Raw genomic sequence first — 9,786 nt, 5'->3', positions numbered from 1 at the left:
ATAATATTATTTCGACAGCCCTTTTTCACAGCCATCATTTTATTGAAAGCTGTTAGGCCGATTTAGTATAATGACGAAAATATATTTTCGTATACATGTTTCGATTTGAATTGTATGGATATATGTACAAAATATAAAATATGATGATATGGTTTTAGCTGGGACCACGCAGAGAAACGATCCAAGTAAGAAATAAAAGATTTCGACCAAACAAACATAACTACAATAATGACGATACTTTCCTCCCCGAGGACTGCTCGGACCAGGGCGAGGAGGAAGAGTATGTGGAATGACACTAGATTTAATATTTTAACAATAGATTATTATTAATTGAAAGGGTTATGAATTCGTGAAACTGGTTTCAAAATGTTTTGTTTTTCTGATTCAGGTTACCGCTTTGACGCCCGAGTTCTTGTGTCAAAAGCTTTGTGTCGTCACATAATAATATTTAAATATGTATGCACTAAATTCATTTTTTTTTATTTTTATAAATACATGTGTAAAATTTGTGAAAGTGTGACGTAAGGGGAGAGGGGGTTTCTTAAAATATGAAAACCGTAATTTATTGATGGCTCCTTACAAGGACATGTATTCAGCTTGCAAAATAAAACACACGAATTATTAATAATAATTTTATTTCAAATAGAAAATGAATTTTTACAACACTTCCTAGCTATCATACATACAGTTCATAAAACGTGACAGTAAATACAATTTATGTCTATAATTTCAAATCCATACCTATCGTTGATTATTGTTCAATAAAAAAATATAAAATAAAACATTGCCATAATTTGCACCTACAACATTATGTTCTAATCGTCTAGTCTTTGTGCGCAGTCGATTTAATTTCACTATACTTTCGAACACACTAAATTTACGATTGCAATATACCTTATTTTGCATAAAACCTTTATTCCATAGAATATAAAGGTTTATTTTAGTGACATTTTTGTGACAAAATTTAGCTTTAAGAGAGCTACAAATTAATTAACAAATCAATTCCAGATGCCTCCATTTTATTTTTCTACTGGAATCTGGAATGCTTAGAACTTTTATTACAAACATTACTAGATATAGACTAAGTAAAAAAAAGTGGTTAATAAAAAAAATTGAAATTTTTCTCTAGCAATGTTTAGCAAGGTAACCCGCCATTGATACCAATTTAGGTAACAATTTTCCAATGATCAAGACCCTAAAAATATCTTACTATTTGAACATTAACAATAATTTATTTCATCATAATATCACCAACGTCCCTGGTGGAGATATACCATATGACAATAATTTCCTATCAAATAAAAAGAAGGTTAAAAGCCCAGAGTTAGAGACGAAACGAACGCAGTCAAATTGTGAAACTTCTCCGTTTTTAAGAACGTCGGTTATAATAGCACAGATACATAAACTGAAGGACTGAATAACTCTTATAAACAAAAAATGTAATTGTATCCAACAGCAAGGTGTTCCAACAAGATATCAGGCTGTCTTAATTTGGGGACCAAGATATCATACATTTGTTGTATTTAAATATGCCCGATAAATGATGTGACTATTAAAAAAAGATATAATTTTGAGATAATTTTTATATAGAACAGAGCTTTATTACGTATACATGGGGCTTGATCAAATGTTTTTTAATAATCAGACGCCGCGATTCGGCAAAGGTTTTACTTTGTAGATGCGGACCAGCCAATGCTCCGTGGTATATGCTTCTTCCAGTACTTCCAAGTTGAAATCTTTGTTGCCTATCTCAGCACCGCGCACTCGGTCGAAGCCTGGGGGTCGGCCTATAGCAGAAAGGGATTAATTGAAATAAAAAAATATACATTGTTAATTTTTAACTTCGTCTAAATTGTTCAGTCTGTTTTGAATATTAGTATATTAGTTTCCATTGGTTGATTAAAATAATGAAAAATTCAACTTACTTAAAATAAATGTGTAGAAAGGTTGTCCAATTTATTGGAACAAGTCCGAGTTTTGCAGGCAAACAATCTCCGACTTTTTGGATTTTTCACATTATTATCAGTCAATAATCTAATTTCAGTGAAAACAAACCCAACAAAGAGAAAATGAAACATAATACAGTGATTGCGTTAATTTTTTTCTTGTCTTAGAAGTCTTAGAAGTATTTTGAATGACATATGTGCTCACCGCCCTCGGTGTAGACGAGGCCGAACTTGTAGTAGCTCATCTTGTACATGAGGCAGTTGAGCAGCGTGTGCGCGCCGTCGCCGTCCACGCGGAACTCGCCGCTGGGCGTGTAGTAGTCCGCCTCGCGGATGTGCGCGCCGCGCGCCGTGCTGCCGCCGATGCGCACCATCCACAGGAACTTGTTTATGTCTGCGGTCGGACGCGGATGGTGCACACTTAATGTCTACTGTATAACTTGTATCAAATCGATTGAATGGTTTTGCCGTGAAGAAAGTAGGGATTATGTTTCAGCAATGCCCCTTCCAATTTTCGGGAAAATATACCAATGCAGATAGTACATGACTATATTCGGCAAGGTCAATTTACTAAAATCAATGTCAATTAATAAAAGACAGGTTTAAATCTGTCTTCGGGTCCAATGCGCGATATGTGCGCGTTGTACCACGAATTGTTACAACTACCAACGAAAAAAAAACATAAAATAAAATGTGAACACTCGAAAACACTTACCATCCGAGGAGTATCCAACCAGACCACCAAATATCACCAGAACATAATCCACGTCCAGCTCTTGCATGATCTCATACGCCTTCTCCTCTGTGGACGCCATCGCTTGTCCCACGCGTGATATGTGCGTGTTGTTCCACGTGTTGTTGTCGACTATCACCGTCCTGTTCGCCATCGCCGTTATCTGGTAGCCGTAATCCCACCAGGACATCACTTTCGCGTCCTGGAATGTGTCACAATGATGATAAAAAAAATAAATATACATATATATAATATATACTTATTGAGAAACATATTTAAAAAAATAGTTGTGTGGTATTTATGTATATACTTGCACTCATTGCAAATATTTTTTACCACTTTTATTTTATTTATAATTAATAGGGTATCTTACCCTCATAACTGTCTCATACGGTCATATGTATATCTTCATGCTTACACAAAACCAAAGTTTATCTAAGTACCCTCATTAACAAAACGCCTCATCTACGGCGTGTTTACGGTGAATAACTTTTAAACTAGTTTACATATTTTAATTCAAAGTAATGAAATCCCTCATTGCAAAGAATGCTATACAGACTAAAAATTGTTAAAAAAAGTCATACTTGTGGCGTGTTCATCTTGAGCCAAGTGTACGCCTCCCGGAAGTCGTCGAATATGATCCTTGCACCATCGTGCGCACGCGCAGACAGCACTATCGAAGGGGAAGAGTACGCCTCTGACGTCACCCACGTGCAGTGGAACACGTAGGACACCAGCAGGCAGCCGAGCACGCATACGAATACGCCACCAACCTGGTGGATTTATAAAAAAATATATCTAATTTATTAATAGCTGTTTAATATTAGTGCTGATACACTACTAAAAAGTCAAAGAGGTAATTCTGCCTTCCAGATTAGCGTAAAGAAACAAACAGTTGAATTACTAAAAAAAAAAACTAAATAATACATACATATGAGCAAACATCACTGTATCTTTTATTAAAACTGAACTAGTGAAAGGATTTCTTTAAAAATAATAACATCAAACGCTAAATAAATAAATTATACATAACATTATATAAACTGAAAATTACATGAACTGAACAATTTGACCATAGGGCAAATCTATTCGAGAACTGTCTACTCACCTCGGATCTGAACACCAAATTGTTTTCATGCTTCTTCTTCTTATCGTGTTTCTCGACTTTCGGCTCTATGTCCTTCACGTGAAGGCTCAACAAGCTCGAAGCAGCTATACCAGAGACTATACACATTACCGGAGCCAATACCAGCATAAGACGGACCATGACACCCTGGAAAATAATAGTTTTATGAGTTCTGGATATTTTGGTTTTTGGTTTGTCGGTTACAAGCCGGTCGGTCAGCGATCAAAGTGTAAAGATCATTGTACGGAGTGGACGGAGTGACTCAACATCTACTCAACATACTCTAGCTTCGCTTTGTCATCATTATAAAGGTTTTCTTATTTAATTTTTCATAAAGTCTAATAAATTGATAGTGTATAGATGTTTCCCAATGTCTTGTACCAACACAGCTCCTTAGTAATAAGAATAAATCTCTATATTGGTAAATTTTACGTATCATTTTACAATCACAATCCAACTTAATTAACTTTATTATATTACACTGTACTCACCGCAAAGTAGATACTAAGCACACCATACAAAATGATGAATATATTGGCATCGGTGAGCCTGGTGAAGCAGAAGTACAGGCCGGCTGGGAACAGGAACACCAGCACCTGCAGGTCGAAGTAGAACGAGGACCACGATGTGGGCTGGTGCTCGCTTACGGATGCTGGAATTGAGTTTTGTTTTTACATTTTACTAAATAAGTAGCTCCGCCCGGGTACACATTTATCGTAATTTGGATCAAACATGATGTGCAAATTTCGATTAAAATCGGTTGAGATTAGTGAGTTTAGGAGTCCATCGCGAACAAAGTGATGTGTGAAGTGTGACAGGTGATTTATATATATTATGATAAAATTAATGTTGCATTTTTTAATTAAAATTCTGTCACTGAAATGCGTTAACTTTTTTTATAACTTCTTATTTACACTTTTATAAAGATTAAGAGATTGTTAGTTTCAATTTGATCTGGTTGATAGACTTTTGAAGAAAGGCTATATATTAATTTTTTTAAAGAGTTATTTTGAAACAACGTTGAAATTCGCTTACCAATAATCGGAATGTGGTTTTTAGCATATGATGGGTCGAGCAGCGAGTAAAACCTTCCAGTCCACGGTGAAATTTTACCTGTATAAAAAACCATTATTTTGCATATAAACTGTATGATAAACCTTAACTGAACTCTTAAAATGAACAAACAAACATACAATTATCTATATTGCGAAATAACTGAATATGCTATAATATTGAAATTTTCGCTTGCTCAACTTCCACATTCAAGTATTGAATTATATATATCTAATATATAAAATTCTCGTGTCACAGTTATCGTTGCCATACTCCTCCGAAACGGCTTGACCGATTTTGATGAAATTTTTTGTGCTTATCCGGTATCTATGAGAATCGGCCAACATCTATTTTTCATAGCCCTAAATGATAAGAGTAAGGCAGAACAGCGTTTGCCGGGTGCAGCTAGTCTAATATATAAAATTCTCGTGTCACAGTTTTCGTTGCCATACTCCTCCGAAACGGCTTGACCGATTCTTATGAAATTTTGTGTGCATATTGAGTATGTCTGAGAATCGGCCAACATCTATTTTTTATACCTCTAAATGATAAGAGTAAGGCAAAACAGCGTTTGCCGGGTCAGCTAGTATATATATATATATATATATATATATATGTGAGTCGAGTACGCTTCGGCACAAATGGGGCCAGCTCTTACCGGGGAGGGCACAACATCCCCACAGAAGATCGGGTTGAAATAGTAGCATGCAGGAAATAATAAATTACATAGCATTATAATAATTAAATCCAATAACCCCACTCACCTGTAACGGTCAACACAACAACAGCTGTTCCCAGTGTAGCGAGCAACGTAGTGAGTAAAGCCTTGAAAAGCACTTCAAAGTTCTGCGGCGAGAGGCGCGAGCGCAGGTAGTCCGTGAACGCGTACAGCTGGCATAGACCGAACGTTCCTAGAGCCTGCACGAAATAATTTAATGTTTTATATATAAATAAACCTCCTCCTTGGTACAGTGGTTAATGCGTGAGCGTAGAACCGAGGGGTCCTGGGTTCAATTCCCGGTGGGGACGCACAAAAAAAAAAAATCTCGGTCTGGTAGGACACAGAAGACTGATCACCTACTTGTCCGTAAAGAAAATCGATCAGTGAAACAGATGTACATCATCTGCCCCATATCCCATTAGGGGACACGGGACTTCACTTTTTTATATAAATAAACTAAATACGACATTTTTAGTATTTATAAACAGGGTATCGATGTGATAGCAAATTTTATTAAGATACGTTCAGCAGAAAAAGGAAAAATAAGAACATACATCCAACAATGCAAACTTTCATGTTTACTGCATTCCCACGTTTTACACACGTTGGCACTCAATAGAACTTACTAGTTTTACACAGAACATGCTATATCAGGATATAACAGGATTTGTTGGTAATCAGGGAAGAATATGATAGGATTTGGTATACAATCAGTGTTTTAAGTGGATGTAAGTAAATAGGAGTCATTAATTATTTAAAATTGATTCTTTTTAATTATTATTCAAGCATGTCCATAATAGTTAATTCTGAATGAAAGCTTAACAACTGATGGTATAATTACATAACATATTTTAGTAACAACTCTGGTTCAAAATATGTATATATATGAACAAAAATACGTTCATATTTATGATACATTACCTAATATAATATATTTATATCCAAAAACAACAAGCAAGTATTGAAAACACTCACCAACATATGCTCTGAGCTCTGTACAGGCTGGAAACCAACGAACGATATCTGCATAGACAGTATCGTCCCAACGCAATACAAAGTACTGTACGCGACGTACACTCGCGCGGAGAATCTACCTAGCAGTATTAAAGCTAGCACATGAAGAGGTATTAAGTTGATTAGGAACACATAGCCTCCCCATGATGATACCTGAAAGAAATCACGGATTAAATGAATGATTTTTTTTTTTTTAAATCAAGCTGTTTAAGGTTTGCCTTATCAATAAAGTCCCTAATAGCCTATTTAAGAATTTTACATGTATTTTCATATAAAATGTGTCAAATTTATTAATACTAATCCTAATCACCTCATCTGCTTATAGTCTTGCGACTGATTGCAGGTTTTGGAAAAAAGAAAAAAAAAAATTAATAAAAATTTTATATTGACTTGTAGTTATATTATTGATCTGTATGAAAGTGCAAAAACTAATAAGTCAAATTGACTCAATAGTGTGAAACTTTCATCTTATTGATCTATGATTGACTATGCAGTCCTTATATATTGATGTAAGGATTTACCAAATTGTTTGGTGAAGTCAATCAATTAAGAGATTAATATAATATTGCATTATTCTCAAACACATGTAAAATCTGGCCATTTCCAATGCATTCTACTCACAAATAGAACGAACACAAAGTTACACCAACATAGGTTATGATTCTTAAAAATTTTGTTGTCTTCAAAATAAAAACCAAACAATTTGAAATGAAAGTATTTCTGATGATACTTAAAAAACTAGACATTCTTAAGAGTCCTTACCATGTAAAAATAAGCAAGAGCAGTCATTGTAGCCCATAAAATAGTGCCAGTGTTGACAGCCTTTATCCAAAAGTAATAAGTGAGCAACATGCAGAATATGGCAATTCCTTCATTGTCATAACTGCCGGCGACTGAACGACTTATGTACCCAGGTACTATAGCAATCATAGATGCAGCAACAAGACCTGCACCTTCTCCCTATGAAATAGTAATAAACACAAATATAAAAACATGAAATCATTCCTATCATTTTGAGGGACAATCTACTTTCATCAACTGTTTTCTAATCTTACCTCTAAATAAAAATTATTAATTCAAAATTATTCAGCAAACATTTTTGAAGACATTCAACTCCCTCATTATTTCACAACTCATGTAAGAGAAAAATTAAAAAATACAACTTTACTTATCAGTAAGGATAGCGTTTTGTTTTTAATCATTTAACAAACATTATCTTTAACAATAACATAATCTATAGATATTTTATAACATTTTAAAAAATTATTAGAATAGGTATTTTAGGTCTCACCTTCAGTTCCTTTGTCAACAAGTATGTAACAATGGTTGTGAGGGATGAAAAGAATGGTGCAAGAAAGACACAGACATTTCGAATGTCTATGGTGATATTCAGGAATTGCATTATATTGTATAGAGTAGCTGATGTCACCATCAGGCCAGGGTAGATGGTTCCTAGAGACAGAAAAATTCAGTATTCATACAGATGCTAAAGTGTATATTATGTAAATTTGTCCTACTAAAAGTATTTATACAAAAGTCAGTTTTCAAAAGTTTAATCTAAATCACTGAAAATTAGTAATAGAACAAAATAAAGTTACATAAATCAGAGTTTATAAACTGGTCTAACATATGTAATTTGGTTTATATCTCTTAAATTTGGTTCAAGACACATTGGGCTGTTAGTTAGTTATAATTCACAAAGCCACTTGTATTTTGAAAGAATATAAATATCTATACTAAAAAATGAAACAAGTTATTATTAAGGGATTTATATCGTTTTTAACAAAAATAATGCATTAGTGGTGTTGTATCTTGCATAATAAGTTATACCTTGTGAAAAAACCATTTCAATCTCTGATATATTTTTAATGCTTTTCTTATGCTTTATAAATATAGCAAATAACGAGGAAACATACCACCAATAATTCTTCCTAGTGGATACCATGCTCTGTCATCAAACCAATTGTGAAAATTATAAAATCCTTCTTCAGTTAAATATCTAGTTGTTCTATAGTTGAAGTACGGATCGAACTCGTGGATAACACTTTCAAACCGTAACACCGAAAATAATCGCGTTGCAAATGCTAGAAACATACCATCTCATTTAAAAATAATTCGACATTTAAATAAATACTTGTAAATAAAGTTATCGTATTGATGAAATTTGGTAAAGAAGATATTATTTTTATTTTGTTTTAAGACTTGTATCATTCAAGAAATAGATAACGCAGCTTCAGAAGACCACGTAAGTGTTATATACAATCGACATAAATATTAAATTATAACTAAATACGATGTCGATTATTGTGTGGAGATATAGTTAAATTTACTCACATAATATTGCTGCCATGGATAAAACAGCTAATTTTATAAATGTAAGTTGTTTATCGGATGATAGATGCGGCATTTTTGCCTTGCTTTGTACATCCGCAGTCATCTTGGACTGGATTTTTGATTATTGGCTTCTTAAAAATAACACATATAGGCTATGAACACTTCAAAATAGCGAGATGGTTTTAAAATATTTTCACCGGCAACCTATCCTAAAATTATAAAGGCCGACGCAAGCAGACATGCAGGAGTTTACGACTTGACGTACGGTTATGACATTGACATTATACCAATGGCGTGGCAATTGGTAGGAAAAGTTACCACTTAAAAAAGCACATATAGATACATTTTGACATCAAAATAGAACATATCTAGGAGTTGCCATTTAATAAAGAAGAAGAAGTTAACTGGGTACGTATTTCATATCAACTAAAAATATGCAATACTTTCGATTTATTTTCGATTGCTTAGAATATTTATGTACATATACTTAGTTCCTCACTTGCTTTATTGTCTTTTACAATTAATGTTTACCAGTTACTTTAGTAATCTTTTTTTTCAAAAACAATTGTAACAATTAAGATCCTTATATCTATGAACAAATACAAAAACCAATATAATATATTCATATGGGTTTTATAGATAAATCCTTTCTTTTGTAAATCATTCAATGCAATTTTTTTATATTTGAACATCTTGAGGCGGGACGTGAACCTGCATCTTTCTCCTTTCGAGGTGACGCTTTACCTACCACTACATAATAACTAGTTCTTAATCTGTTCCTACTACTCGGCAATATAAAAGTACTCTTTGCTGGCAACCCATGATCCTCCGAGCCACACTGTAGCAATCAATTTTCTTC

The 9,786-nt window shown here is 33.9% G+C and overlaps 2 protein-coding genes across 2 annotated transcripts in view; one reads left to right on the top strand and one right to left on the bottom strand.

The window, feature by feature from the left end:
• The window catches only part of LOC119829922, a 4,652-nt gene extending 3,557 nt beyond the window's left edge, over window positions 1-1,095 (top strand). The window contains exon 7 of the mRNA XM_038352655.1: window positions 159-1,095. Within this exon, the coding sequence (XP_038208583.1) occupies window positions 159-293 (135 nt within the window). The 3' untranslated portion in view covers window positions 294-1,095. The remainder of the gene's footprint in view (window positions 1-158) is intronic.
• Window positions 622-9,197, bottom strand: LOC119829921 (dolichyl-diphosphooligosaccharide--protein glycosyltransferase subunit STT3A). The gene is made up of 13 exons (XM_038352654.1): window positions 8,928-9,197; window positions 8,510-8,677; window positions 7,885-8,045; window positions 7,356-7,553; window positions 6,555-6,746; window positions 5,623-5,776; window positions 4,841-4,918; window positions 4,297-4,457; window positions 3,788-3,952; window positions 3,264-3,452; window positions 2,662-2,881; window positions 2,152-2,340; window positions 622-1,787 (listed from the first exon to the last, which is right to left on the bottom strand). The coding sequence occupies exons 1-13, from the start codon at window positions 9,028-9,030 to the stop codon at window positions 1,642-1,644; spliced, it is 2,124 nt and encodes a 707-aa protein (XP_038208582.1). The 5' UTR covers window positions 9,031-9,197; the 3' UTR covers window positions 622-1,641.
• Between the last annotated feature and the right edge of the window lie 589 nt (window positions 9,198-9,786).

The sequence above is a fragment of the Zerene cesonia genome, chromosome 11, assembly GCF_012273895.1.
Source record: "Zerene cesonia ecotype Mississippi chromosome 11, Zerene_cesonia_1.1, whole genome shotgun sequence".
Lineage (NCBI taxonomy): Eukaryota > Metazoa > Arthropoda > Insecta > Lepidoptera > Pieridae > Zerene > Zerene cesonia.
Note: the sequence above shows the minus strand (reverse complement) of the source record. Positions and strands in the feature narration are given on the sequence as shown.

Coding starts and splice junctions, on each gene's coding strand:
- LOC119829921 (XM_038352654.1), bottom strand. CDS start 9,030: ATGACTGCGGATGTACAAAGCAAGGCAAAAATGCCGCATCTATCATCC. Junction 7,554..7,884: donor TGTTGACAAAGGAACTGAAG/GTGAGACCTAAA, acceptor ACTATTTCATAG/GGAGAAGGTGCAGGTCTTGT. Junction 4,458..4,840: donor AAACCACATTCCGATTATTG/GTAAGCGAATTT, acceptor ACTCAATTCCAG/CATCCGTAAGCGAGCACCAG.